We start from the raw sequence: 23,219 nt of genomic DNA, 5'->3' as shown, positions 1-23,219 counted from the left end.
GGGCAGCTGTATGACTTGGTCCCAGCGGGAGCCCAGGGCAGTTGGGGGTACTTGGGACATTTCAGACCTTTGGTTCTTCAGTTGTGCCTCATTCCAGGTTGGGATGCCAGGGGGCGGCTCTGCAAACAGAAGCCAGGCTCTGCCTTCTTCCCTTGGTTTGAAGAACTTGAGTGTTTACCTTGGGCTCAGTTGGAGGACCCACCCAAAGCCTCCGAAATAGGCCAAATGAGGTCGTTCCAAAAAGAGTCAACTGAGGTCTCTCCTTTAAGAACAATTCTCACTTCAGGGACAGTGTAGTAGAGTGAAAAGATCTCTAGATGTGTTCAGAAGACCTGGGTTCAAATCCTGACTCTGACCTTTTCTAACTGTGTAACTTTAAGCAAGTCCTTAACCTCTCAGCCTCCCTTTTCTCATAAAAAGGGAAACTACTACTTCCACTGCTTACCTCTCTGGGTTACTTGAAGGAAGGAAGAGAAGAAGGAAACAAGCATTTTTTAAGCACCTACTATGTGCCAGGCATTGGGCTAAGGGCTCTACAAATATTGTCTCATTTAATCCTCACAGTACCCCGGGAGGTAGGTGCTATTATTATCCTCAATCTATAATTGAGGAAACTAAGGCAAAGCTTAAGTGACCTGCCCTAGGTCGTATAACTAGTAAGTGTCTGAGGCTGGATCTGAACTCAGGTCTTCCTGACTCTACCTAAGTGCCTCTAATTATAAGAAGAAATGTGAGCTTTTATTAAATAACCCACCACATACATACTGAAAGAGAAAGGAGGGCAAGAGGAGGCGAGGTCTGATTCAGAGCAATAGACTCCTTAGGCCCCATTCAACAGGATGAACTCACTCTGTTCCTCTTCCCATCATTGTAAAGGGATTCTTCAATTCCCTAGACAAGCATAATTGAATTTAATTGTTCAGGGAGTCCTCCACAGAACCTTTAAATATTCTTGGATTACATCACTCGCTGGTCCAACAAGCTGAGGTGGTTCCCTGTTGCCTAATGAATTAAATTCAAACTCTTCAGCCCGACATTCAAGGTGCTCTCAGCACCAGCAACAACCTACATTTTCAGTCTTATTTCACACTTTTCCCCTTCTCATATCCTAGTATCTAGACAAACTGGGCTACTCACTGGTACCAGAACACGTCTTGTGCTCCCCTGCTTTGTGTCTGCTTGTCTCTCTGACACCTGGAATGACCTCCCTGGCATGTCTATCTAACAGTCAACTGAGGTCTCCCCTTTAAGAACAACTCTCACTTTAGAGATAATATAGTAGAGTGGAAAGACCTCTGGATGGGTTCAAAAGACCTGGGTTCAAATCCTGACTCTGATCTTTTCTAACTGTGTAACTTTAAGCAAGTCCTTAACCTCTCAGCCTTCCTTGTCTCATAAAATGGGGAAACTACTACTTCCTCTGGGCTGGTGCACTAAGGATTCTAATATATATAGCCCAGGTTCATATATAGCCAGGATGTCAGAAATGGGCCTTGTACTCCAGTCTTTCAGGCTCCATGGACAGCTTTCCATCTACTAAGACATGCTGCTTTTAATAGCAGTTATTTATTCCAGTCACCATTATTCACATCCCATACCTGTTCTTTGGGTTTCTTGTTTGTTAGAACCACAGAATCACAGAATATTATAGCTGGTAGATACCTTATGATTCTAGATCAATCCTTTCCTTTGACAAAGGAGGAAACTGAGGCCTGAGAAGGAGAGGTGACTCGCCCAAGATCATGTGGTATGTCAGTGGCAGAACTAGAACTTAAATCTAGGTGTCTCAGTTCCTAATCCTTCTCAGGCCACCTCTATTAGGCTAGAGCGTCTCTTGGCCATGTGTATATCTGCTCCTCGGCTATGCTCCTGCCCATAGTTCAGAGAGTATAAAATCTGAGTAGCTCTCCCATCAGAGCATCAGATGGACTTAGGAGCTAACTACAACCTCCTGGCCCAGGTCCTGGTTACCTGGAGCATGCTTTTTGTTTTGTTTTGTTTTGTTTTTTGTTTATGTTTTTTGGGTTTTTTTTTTTAGGCAATTGGGGTTAAGTGACTTGCCCAGGGTCACACAGCTAGTAAGTGTTATGTGTCTGAGGCTAGATTTGAACTCAGGTCCTCCTGAATCCAGGGCTGGTGCTCTATCCACTGCGCCACCTAGCTGGAGCATGCTTTTTAAAGAGGACTCCAAGCTGGGGTCTGTAGCTGGAAACAGAGAGATAAATTACTGGGACTGAGCACCTTCCCTTGAGCAACAGAATCAGAATCTTTTTCCATTTAGCTATAAGTCAACTGATAACAGGATGCCTTACACTCTTCAGTCTCACAGCAACTGCTGTGAATTAATTTTTAAAATGTTATATAAACACTTCTTATGCACCTAATATGCATGGATCCCCGTGCCTAGCAATGAGAGGGAGACTCCGTCAGGAGAACTGAGTTTTAATCTATGACTCAATATTTATTAACTGTATGATTCTAGACAAGTCATTTGACCTATCTGTGCTTGTTTCATCAGCTATAAAATGAGGATAGCAATATATGAAACTAATTTGCAGGGTTATGGTACAGATTATAACCGGTAAACCTTATCACAAAATAGAAATGAGTTGTTTTATAATAATAATATTATTATTATTATTACTATTACCATTATTAGACATGGTCCCTGCTCTCATGATCTAGCAAGGCAAATAAATCAGCAACTCAAATCACTATAGTACAAAACAATATGCAAAATTCATGCCAGAGTATAAAGGACCCTGGAAATTCAGAGGATAAAAAGATCATTAATGACTTGAGGAAATCAGGTAAGACTTCATTAGTGAGGTAGCATTGGAAAAACCATTTGGTGACTGGATTTTCATCCTTAAAAGAGACCTTGTAGGGGCAGCCAGGTGGCACAGTGGATAGAGCACCAGCCCTGAAGTCAGGAGGACCTGAGTTCAAATCTGACCTCAGATCAACCACTTGACACTTACTAGCTGTGTGACCCTGGGCAAGTCACTTCTCCTCTGTTTGCCTCAATTTCTTCATCTGTAAAATGGGGATAATAATGCCACCTCCTTCCCTGGATGACTGTGAGGAGAAAACGAGAATATTTGTAAAACACTTTGCCAATCTTAAAGTATTATGTAAATGCCAGCTAGTTGGTAGCTATTATAAACATTCTGTATTTCACAAGTTTTCAGGGCTACAAAATTCATCCCCAGTGACCAATCTTCTGGTGATGAGCCTCCCTGTCCTCCACTCAAATGGTCATCAGCCATGCCCAGTCCATTGCTAGGTCAGTACTCAGGAACCTTCTACCTTCAGAGGCCCTGCCAGAGATTGCTTTTTACTGGCACAACTTCCAAGAACCCCCAACAGCAGCTCTGACTACAGCAGAGTTGCAACCCATCATGTTTTCTTATCCTGTGGAGTCCTCATCCATATCTCCATGGAGGATCTGCTCAAGTCTCTGTATGCCAAGATGGGGATGTTTGTGAAAGAACACAATCTTTGTGTTAATAAAAGGATGGCAACCTTAGTGAGGGAGAGGACAGACCTGCTGTCCTTGGTTCTGATCAGGCCACATCAGCAGTATTTTTCATTCAGTTCTATTTTAGGGAGGACATTGATAAGCTGAGAAGGTCAACTAGAATGGAGAGAGGATTGGAAACTGTTGTTATATGATATATGAGGACCAGTTGAAGATACTGGGAAAGTTCAGTTTCAATAACCGAAGTAAGAATGGGGGTCCACACTAACTATCTTTCAACATCTGTACGGTTGTCATGGGAAACTGGGTTCTACGTGTCCTCAAATGGTAGAACAAGAAACAATAGGTACAAGTTATGGGTGGTAGGGTACAGGGAAGATTCCAATGTAATACAGCTAAGGACTTATCAACCATTAGAGCTGTCCAACAAGGAAAAAAGACATGTTGTGAGATAGTGAGCTCTTTTTTTACTGGAGGTATTCAAATAGACTATAGATAACCAACCCCATGCTCATGTGGGGAGGGAATCTCTGCACTGGGTAGGAGGTTTTACTATTAATTTCCAAAGTTCCTTCCAACTCAAAGATTCAATTCAATTTAACAAGCTTTTACTAAACAACTACCAGGTACAAGGCACTGAGCTCCATTTTGGGGATTCAAAGATAAAATAAGACTACCTTTGTCTTCAAGGAGATTACAATCACTAGGAGACAAAAGAAAGTTGCACAAATACTTCAATAGCAACAATACATCAATGGATCCAATTCATTTCATCCATCAGGATGCTCCCTCTCACAACAGAGCTGCAAGCCATCATGCCTTCTTATCCTGTGAAGTCCTTGTCCATATCTTCCCATCCACCCTCTATGGAGGATCTGTTCAACTCTCTTCAGGCCTTCCTCCAGTCTTTAATATTCCATGGGTATGGCCTTGGCGCTCAGACTGTCAGCCAGGAGACTGGCCACTAGATGATGAATTCTTTGGCAATGGTCCACTATGAAACATACAGAAATGGTTATAACAAATGAGACCATGATAAGATGCTGTGTTCCTCCAAAATCTCAGTGATTCTGATAGTAGTTTACCACCCTTGAAAACTTTGCCTCTATTTGTGAGCGGTGACAGATAAGCTAGCATTCTGGCCACACTGGCTCTTATGGAAAAGACAGAATAGAAACCAGCCTAGGAATGGAAGGCGCGTGGGACTGAAAATGCATGGGTGCTGGCAGATCGCGCTGTTTTGGCTCTAGTTACATTTTTAATCTTAAGATAATTTATTACTTCTCTCTGTTTTAAATATGTTGATAGTATCCAAAGTGGGAGAATCACGAGCACCAGACAATGCATTAAAATGCAATTCTGCATGAGACAGCAAGGCGCAATGGGAAGAGCCCTGAGCATCAGTTCTGCCCCTTCCTCCTGGTATGACTTTGGGCAAGTCACATCTCCTTTCTACATGTCAGATTCCTCAATACATGAAATGAAGGAGTTAGACTAGGTGATCTCTTAGGTTCTTTCCAGCTGCAACAGCACACAATTCTATGATCAAACCTAACTCCAGATCATGTGGCAGAACAATTAATTGGCAGCTTTGTAGATTATTATCCTGTTTTACTACAACGAGCTGGCATTTACATAAAACTTTAAGGTTTCAAATATTAACTCACTTGATCCTCACAATAACCCTAGAATGTAGGTGCTATGATTATCCCCATTTGACAGAAGAGGAAACCGGGACAGGCAGAGATTAAGTGATTTGCTCAGGGTCACACAGCTAGAGAGCATCTGAGGCTAGATTTGAACTCAGGTCTTCATGACTTCAGGCCCAGTGATCTATCCAGTCACTGAGCTGCCTCTGTGAAAAATACCAAAGCTCAATGTATACAGTTTTGTTCTTGATTTCAGATACTACTATATGAAAGTCTTAGTAAACTGGGCTCTTCAGTATCTTGGAGCGAAATTCCCAAAACGTGTAAAATCCAAACACACTTAGGAAATCCGAATACTTTTTAATGGCCATGAAATCAAGACTAGGTGAAAAAACAAGGAATCAGTTTCTTTCCAGTTAAGGATGAAGCTCCTTTTGGTATAATTGATAGTTTTCTGTTTTGTAGGGACTGGTCCTCTAGCTTCTGCCCTAATGGATACACACAAGTCCTCATTCTTTACCATCCCATGCTAATCGAGTGAGCATCCTCATGACCACATAGGAGTGGCTCATTGTATATCTATGTCTCCTTTCTGGGACCCAGTGTCCTCACATCTGTAAAATGGATGGCTACATTAAATTTCCTTTTGTTGCCTCTCAGACCTAGACCCCACAATGGCTATTACAAATAGCCTTTTACCAGGGGAAGGTAGGTGGTGCAGTGGATAGAGCACCGGCCCTGAAGTCAGGAGCACCTGAGTTCAAAATCCGGCCTCAGACCAACCACTTGACGCTTACTAACTGTGTGACCCTGGGCAAGTCACTTAACCCCAATTGCCTCACTAAAAAATAATATATATATATAATATAATATATATATATAATATAATATATATATATATATATAATATCTAGTGGGCAGCTAGGTGGCACAATGGATAGAGCACTGGCCCTGAAGTCAGGAGGACCTGAGTTCAAAATCCAGCCTCAGACCAAACACTTAACACTTACTAGCTGTGTGACCCTGGGCAAGTCACTTAACCCCAATTGCCTAAAAGTAAAAAAATAAAAACAAATAAAAACAAATAGCCTTTTACCTTTTTACAAATTACAAATGTTACAAATGGCTATTACAAATTGCAAATTTGGAGTTTCTTTGTTACTCTTTTCCTCATCTATCCCAAATTCGTCCCAGCCTGTAGCAGTCTCTAACCTGACCTTGAAGAATCCTGTGCCTTCACACTGCTCTCTGTATGGTGACTCAAATGGTGATTATTTAGCACAGTGACTCTAGCTAATGCCTGATTTCCTTAAGAGGAGCTCTTTTTTATTTCCCAGTTAGCACTTTGAGAGGAGGCTTCTTAACTATTGTGTAACCTGGTTCTGCTAGTGTTAGGGTCAACAGTGAGAAGCTCATCTTGGGTTTTATAGAGGGAAGCCGAGGGACCAGAAGATTGGGATTCCCTCTAGTGTTCTCATAAAGCTTAGCTGGGCCTTTGAAGGTCAATGTTATATATGTTAAGGCTATAGTTCTGTTTGATTCAATTGGAGGCAGGTATGGAAAGGGCTATAGTTAGGGGCTGTTATTGTACAGTTGAATCAGTCATTTTCCAACTCTTCATGACTCTATCTGGGGTTTTCTTGGTAAAGATACTGAAGTGGTTTGCCATTTCCTTTTCCGGCTCATTTTTACAGATGAGGAAACTGAGGCAAACAAGGGTTAAGTGACTTGCCCAAGGCCATACAGCTAGTAAGTATCTGTGGCCAGATTTGAACTCAGGAAGATGACTCTGCCTTTGGTCATCCAGCTCTGATTATTTAACTTTGCCTTTCTCTTTCTGGGCCCTAGGCCTCCATGCCATTTCTTAGCTGTCTCATCATACCCCTTTATAGGTCCACACCCCCATTTCTTTTCTGGTCTCCCTTTAGGCACTGTATTATACCATGAGAATGTAAGCTTCTTGAGGAAAATGACTATCCTGCTAGCTTATATTTGTATCCCCAGAACTCAGTATAGTGCCTGGTAGACAGTAAGTGCTTCATAAATGCTCTATCTAGCTATCTTTTCTACTAAGGTTCTATTCTACCTGCCCTCGTCATAGGAATAGCCTAGGACCTAGAGAAGGGCTGAAATGGTAAATGTTTAGCAATTACTCTCTGAAAAAAGTGTATTTGACACTTTCAGGTTTAATCTGCATTATTAACATGTTACCTATCACTTTCTTAAGTCTAAACAACCAACAAAACAATAAATTAAGCCCTCATTTGTAGCATTTGCTGACTTCCAAGATATAAATGCTCACAATGAGAATTTCACGATTGGCCTACAAGCCAGTTCAAGCTGTTTCCAACACAATTCTGACCTAGAGTAAGTATACTTTTTTTAGAGAAACACATTCAAATATAATTATCCCCATTTTACAGATGAGGAAATGTAAGACTCAGAGATATAAAGTGACTTGTCCAAGGCTACACTGCCTTGTATTCTTTCTACAACTTCAACAAAGATGCTACCATCAGGAAAGTGAGATGGAAGTAACCATCTGAGGCTGAGAGTTAGCAAAACCATAGTTTATGATGTTGAAGGAAGATCTCAAGACAAAGTGGTGTGCAAGTCAAGCAAAAGCAATGTGTCCCAAGAGAAGATGGGCCAGGGACCTCTGCTTTTCACTTCTGTAAAAGTTGTTCTGCTTGGTAAAGTGGCCTTTTCAGGGGAGGGGGAGTGGAGAGTGGCTATGGGCTTATTTAAACCTTACCTAGGTTGTCAGAAGCATGGAGATTAGAACCTAAATAACCAAGTAAATACAGCAATTGATCTCTGACTTCCTGGCCATCATTCCCACCTTACACTCCAATCCCCAATCCTACCCCACTCCCACAATGGAACCTATGACTCCACCCCTAGAACCAGCCTGGGCTCTGATGGGTGAGTTTCCTTGCCTTAACTTGTCTGGATCCAGACCTCTTCCTCATAACTAGCATCCTCCTCTGCTTTCTGGATCCCCTTTACATGTTATCTAACTTCATTAGGAGGTAGGCTCTGTTATTTGTTTTGACTATACATATCTATTACAAGGGTTTCCACAGTGAGTTGTCACAGCCGGATAACTGACCAGATGCATTTTCATATGAAGACAACAGGTCATTCCCTGGCCCCCAACCCCTTTCCAGAAGAACTAAGTATGACTATATCATTGTTGCATATCCTTGCTGTGGAAGGGCAAAATAAATCTCTTTTTGTTAACTATTCAATAGCTTACAAATGCCTCCTTTCATCCCAAAATTGAACCTGAACTAAGAGAATGGTGGCATTAGAGGTGAACCTCCAACATATCCCCAGCCCCTGCATAGTTACTGGAACACAGCAGGCATTTAACAAATGTTTGTTGAATTAAATCTAATTGAATTGAACTGAACTGATTTGCACTGAACATTCCAGGGATTAAACTTAAGACCCCTAACAGTAAGAAATTCTGGAGCAACTTCATCTTCATATGCTCAAAGCACCATTATGACCTGAGAAAATAATCTGAAATTAATGAATTCCACTCTGGACCACAGCTTTCATTTCCTCCCAGATCATGTGTTGGACCCAAGGATGAGTTCTAGGAGTGGGCTCCTCCACATGGACCAAGAATTTCTCAAAACCTCAGCCTCTGAGTTAATCATTTGTTTGTTTCTTGCTTGTGCAGCTAACTGCTTTCCCATATTGGAAACTAAGCAGTATTTATTCATTCTCCAGAGATAGAATTGCTACTCCCTGGCCGGTTCCCAAGATGCCTAAGTCTTCCAGGGAAACTCAGCATGAAGTACCACACAACTCAAATGTTACTATTAATGCTAATTAGCCAATAATCATTATTACAATTGTTATTAATAACTAATGATTATTATTAATAATAACATACAAACTAATTAACAGTTTACAAAACTCTTTACAAAGATGACCTCACTTATCACTTTCTGGGCTGCAGTTTCCTTTGTAAAATTAAGACTCTGAGGTTCCTCTTAGCTCTAAAAGCTATGCCCTCATGACTATGATTCTCTTTAAAGCCGTGTAAGGTAAGTAGTGAAAGTGTTATTAGGCACTATTTTTCTTCCTTCCTTCTTTTCTTTTCCTCCCTCCCTCTCTCCCCCTCACTCCCTCTCTCCCCCCTCCCTCCCTTCCTTCCTCCCTTCCTTCCTTCCTTCCTTCCTTCTTTCCTCCCTCCCTCCCTTCCTCCCTTCCTCCTTCCTTCCTTCCTCCTTCCTCCTTCCTTCCTTCCTTCCTTCCTTCCTTCCTTCCTTCCTTCCTTCCTTCCTTCCTTCCTTCCTCCCTCCCCTCCCTCCTCCCTCCCTCCCTCCCTCCCTCCCTCCCTCCCTCCCTCCCTCCCTCCCTTCCTTCCTTCCTTCCTTCCTTCCTTCCTTCCTTCCTTCCTTCCTTCCTTCCTTCCTTCCTTCCTTCCTCCCTTCCTTCCTTCTTTCCTTCCTTCCTTCCTTCTCTCTCTGTCTCTCTGTCTCTCCCTGAGAGAATCAGGCCTGTGATTTCATCAGTGAATGGAACTCCTGGCATGAATACATCTCCACCAACAGATGACCAACTCTCCTGTAACTAAGTTGTGGAGAATAGCCTGAGGCACTAAGGAGACATGTGTCTTGGCCCTTGTGACCCAGCTAGTATGTTCCAGAGGCAGGATTTGAATCCAGGTTTTTATTTTCTAAAGTCAGGCCTCCTGACACTATATCACACCTGCTTCTCAGCCTTACTTTACCCTGTCTATATTGGTTTTTCATAAATACTTATTTGCATGTTGTCTCCCCAGTTAGACTGTGAGCTTCTGGAGCTGCAGGAACTTTTTTAGGGGGTGGGGTGGGCTATTCTCTACATCCATAGAGCTTAGCACAGTACTGGCACATAGCTGGCTCTTAATAAATGCTTGTTATTGGCATTGACTTTACAAATGAGGAAAGTGAAGTTCAAAGAAATGAAATGTCCAAAGTCACACAACTGATGAGAAGCAGAGCAGAGACACAAGCCAAATCTTCAGGATCCAAATCTAATGTTCTTTCCACCACCCTACACTGCCCCTCTAATATTCCTGGAGGCTTTCCTTTTCTAAGAAACTGGAACAAGGTTTATTCAGATTGTTTGTAAACTCTTCAGCTAGTCCAGATTGATTTCTAGATTTTTTAAAAATGTCTGCGCTTTTTCATATTTATTCAGTAAGAACACAGTAAGTATGATTAAGACTGTCCTAGGTCCTAGGTGACACAGTGGGCAGAATGTTGGGCCTGGAGACAGAAAGACAAGATTTCAAATCTGACCTAAGTTAGTTACTGGAAGTGTGACCCTTGGCAAATTACTTAATCTCTATTTGCCTCAGTTTCCTCATCTGTAAAATGAGGATAATAATAAAACCTACCTCCCAGGACTGTTGTGAAGGTCAAATGAGATAACTGTAAAGTGCTTAGCACAGTGCCTGATACACAGCAGGTGCTACATAAATGTTTTCTTCTTTCCTTCCTTTAGATTCATTCCAAACATCTTTGAGATAGACCCAACAGCAGACAGGACAGAGACAATATCTACTGCCTATTCTCACGTTTTGATTCTTTCCTTCCTCCCTCCCTCTCTCTTCCTTTTTTTTTTCCCATTTTTCATAAACAGATGGCAAATCCCCAAAATTCAACCATCATATATCCTTGGGAAGTCAACAAATAAACCATAGTAGAACAAGAGCATTATCACAGACAAAACTGTCACCCTAAATCATCCAAACATAATAATAACATACAAAAATTGAAGAACACTTTTAATAGATGTTGTCATATTAAACACTAACAACTATGTTGGAATAAAAGGCTCTCAAAATACAGAGACCTAGTGGAGGAATCGAAATGTGGGAATAGGAAGTAGATATCATCTTCATTGCCCTGACTGCAGGTGGTGCTATCTCAAAGATGCTTCAGTTTAGGTGAACCCAAAGAAGATAAGCCTAGTCAGTCTGCCCGCGTGGATCCAGTATGTTATGGAGAGGTTTTAAATAATAAATACACAGATAGCTAGATAAAGACATTTATTCAATTACAAAAACCAAATCATTTTATCTTCATTCACAACACTGTGCCAAACATGAAACATAAAAGAAAGATAGCAGAATGGTGCATTGCTCCAGGGATATTCCTATCTGAATTCCATCAAAAAGAAACATGAGAAAGAACAAGAAAAAAAAAAAGAACAGTAGACATATCTAGCCCTTTATAGTTTACAAAGTTTAGTTGCATTATCTCTTTTGTGCCCCATAAAAACATCATGGGGTAAGTGGTTATTATTATCCCCATTTTTACAGATGAGGAAACTGAGGTACACAGCGGTTAAGTGTATTTGCCAAGATCTGTAAGTTTATCATTTGCAGAATTGGGGTTTAAATTTTTGGTCTTCTGACTCCAAATCCCATGTGCTTCTATTATACTCCATCCCATTTCTCCTTTACAACTTTAATTATACTTTAAATTTAATTGTACAACTTTAATTCTTCTTTACAGCTTAAGTTGTAATTTAATTTAAAAGTACATTTCCTATGTACTTAACATATTCTAGTTTGTATTATAGATATCTGTATGCATGTCATTTTGTCAGGTCAAAGAAAGCAATAACTGTGTATTATTAATCATTGTATCCCTCAGAACTTAGCATGTCATATTTATTGACTTGTTTTTATTGAATTGGTTAATAATAATATCACCTTGCATTTACAAAGGATATAAGCAGCTTCAGGGGCTATTTGAGTCTTGAAATCCTAGAGTAAGAACAGCTTCTGAAGACTTTTGACTCTGGGGGAGTAGAGACAGGGTAAGATTGCAATAAGACTTGGAAGATAACAGAAACTCAATTAAATAAAAAAAATAACTGAAATAGTAAACAGGAGGTGCCAATTTCATTTCCAGGTTTTATATTTCTTTTGCTTTTGCTTCAAATGGTATTTTCCCTTATAGTATAAATGCTGGTAATTAGTATGTATTTACCATTCATGACGCTACTTTAATGAAAAATTATACTTTTCCAGAAATGACATCTTGTTGATTATCTCTAATTTATCTGTACCTAATGGAGAGCCCAGTCACAAGATTTTTATTTTATAACTCAAGGCACCACCAATTTTGATGGCAGCTATCTGATTTGCAGGCACATGGCCAGGGAAGATCAAACTAGCCTCAAAAGCAATACATCTTACCGATTCATCTCTATTTCAGTGGGCCCTTCACTCACCTTGTGTTTGGAGTTAAAATAATCTCACAGATCATGTAGCCTAACCCTTTTATTTTATGGATGAGGAAGCTGAGGCCTAGAAAGATGAAATGCTTTGCCTAAGGTCACAGAAATAATAAATTGTAGAGCTGGGATTCGAAACTGGCTCTTTTGTCTTCCAATTCTGTGTTCTTTCGACTATCTGTTCCTATCAGCATCTAATTAACCTTTGGAGATTAATTTAGACAGAGAATCAAACTCTAATGAACTGAATTCTTTGGCTTTCAGAAATCTGATTCTGTGGAACGGCTTGTGATGAAACAGCAGATTGTGGAGTATTCTACTTAAGCACACCCTTGTTTGTGGCACTCTCATATACCTAAACTCATACCTTCAGAATGGGGAGGAAGCAAGCCCCCTCAGTGTCTCTGGACTGACAAAGCCTACTGCTTTATGGATACAACTCAGCTTTGCTGATTCACAGGAATGAAAGAGAAGTTAGACCCAAGTGTACTGGTTTCCGCCCTAAGTTCAACAGTAACATCTCAGCAAAGCCATGTCAGCTGGCGCAGCCTCTTAAAGAACTTTCAAGTTGAAAAGGCCTCAGAGATCACTGAGTCTAGCTCATAACTACATAGAAATCCCCTCTACTAGTCACCTCAGCTAGTCACCCCTTGAAGGCTTGCAATACTGGGGAACTTGACTGCCAGTGTCGTCTCATTCCACTTTGGGATGTCTGACACACAGCATTTCTTACAGTGTCTTACAGTGGCTCTGGGAGGGAGGAAGGGAGCGAAAGGGCAGAGCTTTTTAGGCCCCATTCTGTTGTGGGGGGAACATGGCAGTCCAGGAGCAATCAGCAACACCAAGGGCTGAACATGGGCATTCTGCCTCTTCCGTGGACATGCTTGGTGCGTGATGGGGCACTGACTAGAAAGCGGGGACTTTAAAAATCAATTTTAAGATCTTCCCACAAGAAGAATAAAGACATTTGCATTTCCCAAGCTGATTGGCCCCCAGAGGCACGTTTATCATATATGCTATAGTAAATAGGGAGCTCTGTTAACCTGTTCTGAATGCAGGGATACTGAGAGTTACCTGGCAGTTGAATCTCATTTTTCCAAAATAGATTCAAATACTGTGTGTTTTCACATCTGTTCACCACACTGCTTGTCAGGCTAACTTCCCAGCAGAAAAAAGCATCTGGGTCAGGAACTAAGAGGGAAAATCCATACAAGAGTGGGCAAATGAGGAGACAAACATGCCTGCCCACCACACTGTCTGTGCATGTAAGCAAAATGCAGCTGAGAAAAGGGCCTTGGATGAGTGGGATTCCCAACATTTACTGAATGAAAGAATGAGTGAATGAATGCATGAATTCACTGTGCATCCATAGCCAGAGCTGTGTAGATGATGCTACCGTATGGGCATCAGTCACAGAACACAGAATTAGTTAGAAGGTCACAATATAGAACACAAAATGTTGATGCTAAATGAGTATCAAACACAAAATGTTAGCGACATAAGGAATTTGAAAGCAAAAAGCATAGAATGTCAACCAGAAAGGACTTTGGAGGGATCTAAGATGTTATACCTGCAATGGTCTTTGGAACACAGAATACAGAGAGCTGAAGAGGAAAGGAAGGTGGGAGCCCAACATGTCAGAGTCATTAAGGGTCCTTGTTGCTGAGAGAGTAGAATGTTGGAGGGGCATTAAAACATAGAACCAAGAGTATCAAAACCAGATGGAACCTTAGAACATAGAATGTCAGAAATGAAAAGGATTTAGTCCAGCCTCCTTGTTTGAAAGGGAGGAAAACCAAGGAAGTTGCTGTTCCAGTCCACAAAGCTATGGTTGGAATGAAAGAGCCATAGATTTGGAGTCAGAGGACCTAGGATTGAACCCCAATTCTAATACTTAGTTCTTATTTGATCTTAAGAAAAATCAGTTCATATGTCCAAAAGGCTATAAAACTGTGCATACCCTTTGGACCCAGCAATACTACTAGGTCTGTATCCCAAAGAAATCATAAAAATGGGAAAAGGACCCATATGTACAAAAAATGCTTATAGCAGCTCTTTTTGTGGTGGCAAAGAAATGGAAATTGAGGGGATGCCCATCCATTGGGGAATGGCTGAATAAGTTGTGGTATATGAATGTAATGGAATACTATGGTGCTATAAGAAATGACAAGTAGGATGCTCTCAGAAAAACCTGTAAAAACTTACATGAACTGATACAAAGTAAAATGAGCAGAACCAGGGGAACACTGTACACAGTGAAAGCAACATTGTACAATGATCAACTATGAATGACTTATCTATTCTCGGCAATACAATGAACCAAGACAATTCAGAAGGACTTAGGATGAAAAATGCTATCCATTTCCAGAGAAAGAACTGAATGCAGATCAAAGCATATTTTTAACTTTCTTTTTTTTTGGCCTATGTTTTCTTTCACAGTATGACTAATATGGAAATATGTTTTGTGTGACTACACATGTATAACCTATATCAAATTGCTTTCTTCTCAATAAGAGGAAAAGGGAGGGAGGGAAAGAATCTGGAACTCAAAAATTTTAAATAACGAATATTAAAAATTGTTTTTACATGTAATTAGGAAAAATAAAATATTAAATAAATATAAGAAAACCCTTGGAGAAAAAAAAATCATTTCACTTCTCTAGGCTATAGGTTGATCCTCTGAATTTCCTTCTTGATCTAAATCTCTGATCTCATGATGAAATCTCTGAAAAAAGGACATAGCTCATTTCTAATGTGAGATTAACAATGAAATAAGTGGGGTGAAGATCATCCTTTCTCTAATCTTCACTCCCCCTCTGATTGCAAGCGGCTTGTCTGAACCTCCAAACCAATCTTAAGGAGTCTGTCTTTCCACTGAGGCAGTCAGGTGACGCAATGGCTAGAATGCAGGGTCAGAGCCAGGAAGACCTGAGTTCAAATCCCACTTCAGATACTTATAAACTGTGTGATCTTGGGCAAGATCTCTGTTTGCTTGGGTAATAATAATATCTACCTCCCAGAGTTGTTGTAAGGATCAAATAAGACAATATTTATAAAGTGCCTCGAAAATTAAAAGTGTTACATAAATGCTAACTATTATTATCTATAAAGAGGCACAAATTTAGATTTGTGGCTTTTTGCCATTAAACCTCACGATGATTTAACAAGTTTCCATGACATGATTAGTGGTCCCAGCATGGTCATGGGTTGGTCTTTCTAGAAGCTCAAAACAGTCTGAAAGCATCATCTCACTCGTCCTCACAAAGTCCTCAGGAAGTAGGTGGGGAGTCTATAGGCATAGCCCTTTTTAAGAGAGGCAACATTATGTGATGGAAAGAACTCTGTCCTAGGAAGTCAGAAATTCCAGGTTCTAGTTCCATCTCTACTGTTTGTTGGTTATATGACCATGAGGAAACCATTTTTCTTTTCTCTCAGTCTCTAAAATGAAGCTAAGAAGTCCATTCAGCTTATTTCACTAGCCTGTCAGGAGGGCTTAATAAGATAATAGATAGAAGAATGTGCTACCCATCATTATAATTTCACAAATGAGAAAACTGAAACTCAGGGAAGCAAGGCATTGATTCGTGTTGGGTCACACAGCTTGGACTGATCTCCGCATGTCTCCAGGGCTCCTGATTCTTATCTCACTGGGCTTTTCTCAATTTCTACAGTTGAGCTCATCACTGGACCCATTCCCTGAGTGGAATTCAAATCCAAATAGGACTGTACATTCACCAAGGTAAGCAATGAAAATCCACAGAGAAAACCCAATTCTGAAAACAAAGTGCATCCTCTTTCACGGTATCCTAGTCTTAGACTTAACCTAATCTTAAGATGGACTTAACCTAGTCACCATGGGATGACAAATGGTCATGTTTTTATAGACCAATAAAGTTTACAAAGCATTTTCCTCACAACCATCCAGTGAGAGAGGTAATCCTTTACTTAACTATTCTCAGTTTACAGATGTGGGAACTGAGGCTGATTAAGATGAAGTGGCCTGAGTAGGACTATTCATGGAACTATACCATAAAAGTTCCCTAGAATTGGAATGGAGGTTGGGAGTCACCTTTCTACTCAGACACCTCATAGACTCACAGAACCTTTTTTCCTAGGGCACAAGGCCCGACTAGGGGAATCCTACGTACAAAGAAAGACATCTTCTCTATAGCAACAGTTATTGCTAAAGATTTAAAGCAAGCATCAGCCCAAAGGTATGTTAATTAAAGACTTGGCACATAACTAGGGGAATGACTCCTAGCTTCCTCAGTAAATTAAAAGAGCCAAGGATTAGCAGACCCTCTGGTTCAGGAACTCATTGACCTCTCTTGCCACTTTCCATCACTGGAACAGTTTTGTACTCTTGTCGGCCATATCGGCCCACTTTCCCCCACCCCCATTTTTCCAGATGTTAAACAGCTGCTCCCTAAACTCATAGACTCGTTGACTAAGCGTTCAGGGCTGCCAAGCAAATGATACTGGCACAACTGTTGTCAAATTTTACAGGTCCTACTGAGGCCACTGGTTACATGTGAGACTCTGGTTTCTTCTAAAGAAAATTATTTACAGTCTGACTAACAGGCTTTTCATCTGGCTCAGTATGAGCTGTGCTGATACCTAATCAGTTTCTCTCTCTTGTCGTTGGCACTTGACTCCCTTACTTTCTGTACCGTCTTCTGACTTTTTATGTCCCCCTCTCATTTTCTGTCTCTCTCCTCCATACCTCTTCATCATCTCTTTACTCCTCTAGCTCCCACTGTCCCTTCCAAGTTGGTATCTCTCTCCCTCTTTTTTGTGATCCAAATCCCTTTTCTGCATCCTTCGTCCCACCTTCTTCTGTCCTTCCCCCTCCTTGTATGAGTCTCTTTCCCTTTTCTTACATCCCTCTGCTTCTCCCCCTTCTGTAACGCTCTTCTCTATTTCTGTCCCACTTGCCTCTCCCTTTTCTTCATTCTTCTCCTCATTTTGGGTGTCCCCTCTATATATTCCTAGATGTCCAGGACCTTGTGTTACCTCTTGGGCTGTGACCCTGGTCAAATCACTTAATCTCTCCAAGACTCAGTTTCTTCATATGTAAAACAAAGGAGTTGGATTTAATGACCTCTGAAGACTTTTACAATTTTACCTAAATGCATAAAACTGTGATCACTTCTTTTTGCAGTCAAAGGACCTGGATTTAGGCCTTGACTCTGCTAGTTCCTTACTTGCACGACCTCTGGTTTTCTTTAAACTATCAGATGTCTGTTTAACTATAGGATCATGAAACTATACAGATTGAGATCTGGAAAGGACCTTAGAGGCCACAGAGTCCATTCTCTTTATTTCACAGATGAGGAAACTGAGGCACAGAGAGGTTAGGTGACATGCCCAGAATCTCATAGTGTCTGAGGGGAGATTTGAATCCAGGTTTTCCTAATTTCCTAACTCACTACTTTTCTATTTGTAAAATTAAAAGATTATACTAGATATCATTTAAGATTCCTTCAAGTTCTCAGTCCTGTGATTTCTCACTGACAAAACTCACACTGCCTTGGTGTAGCTGATCTCAGTACAAGAAGAAAAACAATGTGATTGAACTAATAAACACTGAAGTACTAGTGGTCTTAATCTACATTTACAATTTAAGAAGAGAAGGCTTAATTCAAATGAATTGTTAATTGGAAGAATTCTAGATGGGATGATAAAAGACAAAAATTTTAGGCAAGGTCAAATAAACATTTGTTAGGTAAATTGGTAATCTTTTTAGCTTAATTATAAGGGGAAGGAGATAGTCTATCTTCATTTTGCCAAGTAAGGCTACTCAGATGTTTATTTAAAGGTTCTGTTCAATTCCCTTGTTTATATCAAGGATTTCCAGAGATTTATGAGGTCACATCAAAGAAATGGTCTCAAATCCTGTCCTTTCCTCTTTATTTCCTGTGATCATTTCCCCTTTAGTTTGTGTTTGCCCTTTTTAGTGGCCAATTCTTCATGTAACTGCTGTGGCTCACTTCATGACTAGATAGATACACAAATTTCTGCCTTGAGAAGAAAAGGTTAACTGAACAACCAAGTCCCTCAGTGGGATTGGATCCATTTAATTACTTAATGTATACTGAAACTGCCAATAATAGCTAGTATTTTTTTTGGTTATCTATGTACAATCATGTTAAACATATTTCCACATCAGTCATATTGTGAAAGTAGAATCAGAACAAAAGGGAAAAACCAGGAGAAAGAAAAAACAAAAAACATGAAAAGTGAAAATAGTATGTTTCAATCTGCATTCCGATTCATAGTTCTTTCTCTGTATATGCTTAGCATTTTCCATCATGAGTCTTTTGGAATTGTCTTGGATCATTGTGTTGCTGAGAAGAGCTAAGTCTATCATAGTTGATCACTGCACAATGTCATTGTTGCTATGCACAATGCTCTCTTGGTTCTGTCACTTCACTCAGCATCAGTTTATGTAAGTCTTTTCTGAAATCTACCGGCTCATCATTTCTTATAGCATAATAGTATTCCATTACATTCATATACCGCAACTTGTTTAGCCATTCCCCAATCGATGGGTATCCTCTCAATTTCTAATTCTTTGCCACCACAAAAAGAGCTGCTATAAATATTTTTGAACATGTGGATCCTTTTCCCTTTTTATGATCTCTTTGGGTTACAGATCTAGTAGGGGTGTTACTGGGTCAATGGGTACGCATGGTTTGGTTGACCTTTGGGCACAGTTCCAAATTGCTCTCCAGAATGGTTGGATCAGTTTGCAACTCCACCAAGAATGCATTAGAGTTCCAATTTTCCCACATCTTCTCCAATAGCTGGTATTTATGTAACGCTTCAAGGTTTGCAAAATGCTTTACGAATATTACCTCATTTTATCCCAATGAGATCTCTGTAAGAAGAGGATTCTTTTCCTAAGTAGCAGGAACACTTATATTAAATATAATGTATAGTAACCTTTTCTGCTTTCATGTTAAAAGTTAATAGCTTTCTTTGAATAGATTATAACATGTAATCTCTTGGCCAGTCTAGAAAACAGGGGTTTCTTAACCTTTTTGGTGTCCTAGGTTCCTTTGGCAGTATGGGGGACTCCTCAGAATAATATTTTATTTCAAAAAATACACAGGATTACATAGGAAACCAATTATAATGAAAAACCATTATCAAAATCTATATGTGTGTGCATAAATGTGTATGCATATGCACGTGCATGTGCACGTGCATGTTTAAAGCTCCTGGATCCCTGGTCAAGAAACTCTGTAAAAAGTTCAACAGGATTTGTTTGCTTGGTTTTTTTTCACCTTTTGTAATTTTTGCAAGAAATCTTACAGGTTTTGTACCCTAATGTCATTCTTGGGACAAGTAGAAGCACCTCCGAATTTAACCTCTGAATTTAAAATCTCTCATGTGGTTAGCATAACCTCTGAATTTGAAAAGGCAATGCAAATAATGGGGACAATTTTACACAGATTACATTATACTGTGCCCCACAGCACAATCTGCTGGCAAAGGACAGAGCTTAGTCCTGGAGCGTCTGGTTACATGAAGCATATAGTCTGCCTGTTTCTATTTCCATCTCTCTCATTCATTCTTCACTCCAAGTCAACAAGCATTTATTTATTAAGCACTTATCATGTGCCAAGCTCTGTGAGAAGCTAATACCACTGCCCCAGAATCTTCTTGGCACTGCTGTGATCATGCTCTACCTCTACTCTGCAATACTGAGTGGGTTCCTCCTTGTCTACTGAAGAAAGTTTAAACACTTGTCTTGGACATTCAAGGCCTTCTACAATATGGCTCCAAATTACCTGTCCAGCCTTATCTCACATTTCTCCCCTTCACTTATTCTACACTGTAACCACATTCTGCTAGTTGCTGTCCATTCTTCTCATACTGCCCTCTCCTGTCTCTGGGCCTCACACTTTGAATAGATATTTTCCCTTCCCCCACTTATTTTTTTTTTTGCTCTTTATTTTCTTTTTAATTTTCTGAAGGATATTATACTACAAATCCCATTAGCAGCGAAGGGCATTCAATGTGTTTTATAAGACAAACAGTCACTTCGTTTAAGCAAACACAATTACAAAGTAAAATCAAAACCACAAAATAAATAATGAACTGTATGATGAAGTCTCCTTCTTCCTTCAAAGGCCAACTCAAATACTACCTTCTCCATGAAATCTTCCCTGATACCTCTTTTTACCCAAGATGAAACTGATCTTGCTCTTCAAATTACTCATAGCACTTTTTGTGGAGTTTTCCTGTGCTCTTAATCTCATTCTTTTTTTTTTCATCAGTTGGTTCTGTACTTGTCCTTACTTTTATTAGACTATAATGTCATTATGAGTAGGAACTATATCATCTTTGCATTTTCCCCTACTTAGTGCCGAGCATAGGGTCTTATAAACAGTACATACAATTAAGGAAAGAAAAAGAAAGGAGAAGGAGTGAGAGAGGAAGGGGAAGGGATAAAGAGAAAGAAAGGAGCAGGAAGAAATGAGAAGGCAGAGGAAGAAATGGGAAGGAAATTTAAAGACACAGGAAATCTGGGGAAGCCCTTAGTGGCAGCCAAGATAGGAATGACAAGAAATGAGGTCCCCGCATCCCTGCTTTCATCATAGGTCACTTACAATATTCATGAGGGTGAGAAGGTACTTCTGGACGTGTTCCTTCCCATGAAACTGAACCACAGAGTCATCAACACCCAGGAGAACCTCAATGTTGTAGTCATCATCGGTGGCATGCCTTCGAGACCGTCTCCTGGAGCCATTGATTCGGTCTTCAACAAGGCCAAGCATACTGCTGAGGTTATCCAGGCCTCTCAGGTCTGCCCCTGGAGTTAAAAACAAACACAGATCATCAACAGGGGCCACGCTATGGGGCAAGGTGGAGACTGACTGGGTAGTTCACTAAAATTATCCAGTCAAGAAACCCAGAAGCTTTCTAAACTGGAAGCTATTCCTTGGTGATGCAGAGGACATCTGAAAAAATAAGCTGAAAACATCTGTGGATTTTGGCATCCTCCCATACGGAGATTTTTAAACAGCTAATATTGCTGGCTTTGAAATTCCCTACTTAAGCTTTTGCCTATTTCTAACTGTACATACCAGGACTGTGGCCTAGTGTGTACAGTCAGAAGTGGAGACAACACCCATAGTCATGGTCAAAAGTGGCTAGGTAATACCTGCTGCTGATGAACCAAAAAGATAGCTAAAAATAGAAAATATTCTCCCACTGTGAACATGGTGGAGTGGTGGAAAGGGGAGCAAGGATTCAAGAATAACAAAATTCTTACACGGTCAAGCAACATTAATTTAGCTGTTGGTTCTTTTAATATTTTTTCTTCGTCCGTTAACTAACAAGTTAATACACTACTAAAGGAATCAGATCACATCTGTACTGGTATATTTCGTTAGAAATTAAAATCAAAGAAATCAAGCTAAGTGGAAGGACAGTATACAAGTTCTCAAAGGAGCTAAAAAAGATGCTGATTGTGTTTGTTTCATCATACAACATAATGATAACAAGAAATATCTTTTTATGGGGGTATGTGAACATCTCGCCTTACCAGTACTATGCTAAAGAGCAAACAAAACAGAGTTCCATGAAGTATCTCATGAGGCAGTATTTCTTGTGAAGGATGGACAAGTGGAGAAATTCTCTGAAGAATTTGAAAAGAACCTCCAAAAGAAGTCAACACATACCTTAATATTAGGTAATTTTGGTGTGTAAATGGGCATGGAGAAGTCAGAAAGAAAGAAGGAAGGAAGGTTGAAAAATATAGTTTGGGATCAAGATATGAAAGAGACCAAAAACTCTTAGACAACTTAGAAAATGAATGTCATGTGTATCATTGATACTTTAAAGAAGTGAGTTGGAAGGCATCAAACAACATCATAAACAATGTAATTAGGAGTCAAGAAATATCTGGTTATCAACATGGAAGCTATTTCAGAATTAGTTCTTCATGTGCCAATAAACCATTCAGAAGTTAGAATTAAGGTCAAAGTAAATACCAAGTTAGAAGGAAGGCTAAAGATGAAAAGACATTGTGGCAATTACAAGGGTTGCAAATTGATCTTTTAAAGCAAATTGTTGGCTCAAAAGGGAGGAAATTAAAAAAAAACTATTACTATTTCTTAGAAAAGTTTAACAGATGCAAAATAGTCACCATAAGAGGGAGGCAAAAAGAGTCCATAAACTGCCTCAGCTATACCAGATTGCTTATTGTTTTAATCACTGCTCACAACTGTATATGAAATGAGATTATACAAACACCAACATGTGTTTCATTTCATGTCTATTCATTGTCCTCGACAAGTAGAGAGACATGACATTCATGGCAAACATTGGTATAGCATTTGAGCTCATTGAGCAAAACATTATTCAGGAAGATGAGGGAAGATAATTCGTAGTATCACCTCACAAAATAAAATCAGAGAAAATAAGTAGAGAACTCGGTGTGAAATCCAGTGAAATTACTCTGACATTCATAGATTCAACTGAAATTCAATAAATATTTATTAAGTATCCACTATGCTTAACTGTGCTAATAAAGACTATTATTAGACATTGTACTGGGAACACAAAGATGAAAAATGGCAATCCCTACCCTTCAGGTGCCTAGTTGCATTTGAGAGAGTGGGGGGGGGGTGGCATGAGGGAGTGGGGATGACACACAAAAATAATTATAATATAAATTAGGGAATTATTAAGTGCATAAGAAATATCCGATACAGTGGCCTGAGAGATTCAAGGAGGAAAGAAAGAAACATTTCTATTGGAAAGGGGCTGGGGGTGGAGGAATAATAACAGCTCTTCACATTGATATAGTATTTTTAAAGATTAGA

At 39.9% G+C, this 23,219-nt stretch overlaps 1 protein-coding gene across 1 annotated transcript in view; it reads right to left on the bottom strand.

Moving 5' to 3' along the window:
- ADAMTS2 (ADAM metallopeptidase with thrombospondin type 1 motif 2) overlaps positions 1–23,219 on the bottom strand; it is a 445,202-nt gene that overhangs the window by 149,462 nt on the left and 272,521 nt on the right. The window contains 1 exon segment of the mRNA XM_020964237.2: positions 21,000–21,202. Coding sequence (XP_020819896.1) covers positions 21,000–21,202 — 203 coding nt within the window.

The sequence above is a fragment of the Phascolarctos cinereus genome, unplaced genomic scaffold (genome assembly GCF_003287225.1).
Source record: "Phascolarctos cinereus isolate Bilbo 61053 unplaced genomic scaffold, phaCin_HiC Scaffold_2;HRSCAF=192, whole genome shotgun sequence".
In the NCBI taxonomy this organism is placed as follows: Eukaryota; Metazoa; Chordata; class Mammalia; order Diprotodontia; family Phascolarctidae; genus Phascolarctos; species Phascolarctos cinereus.
This window is presented reverse-complemented; position numbering and strand designations above follow the sequence as displayed.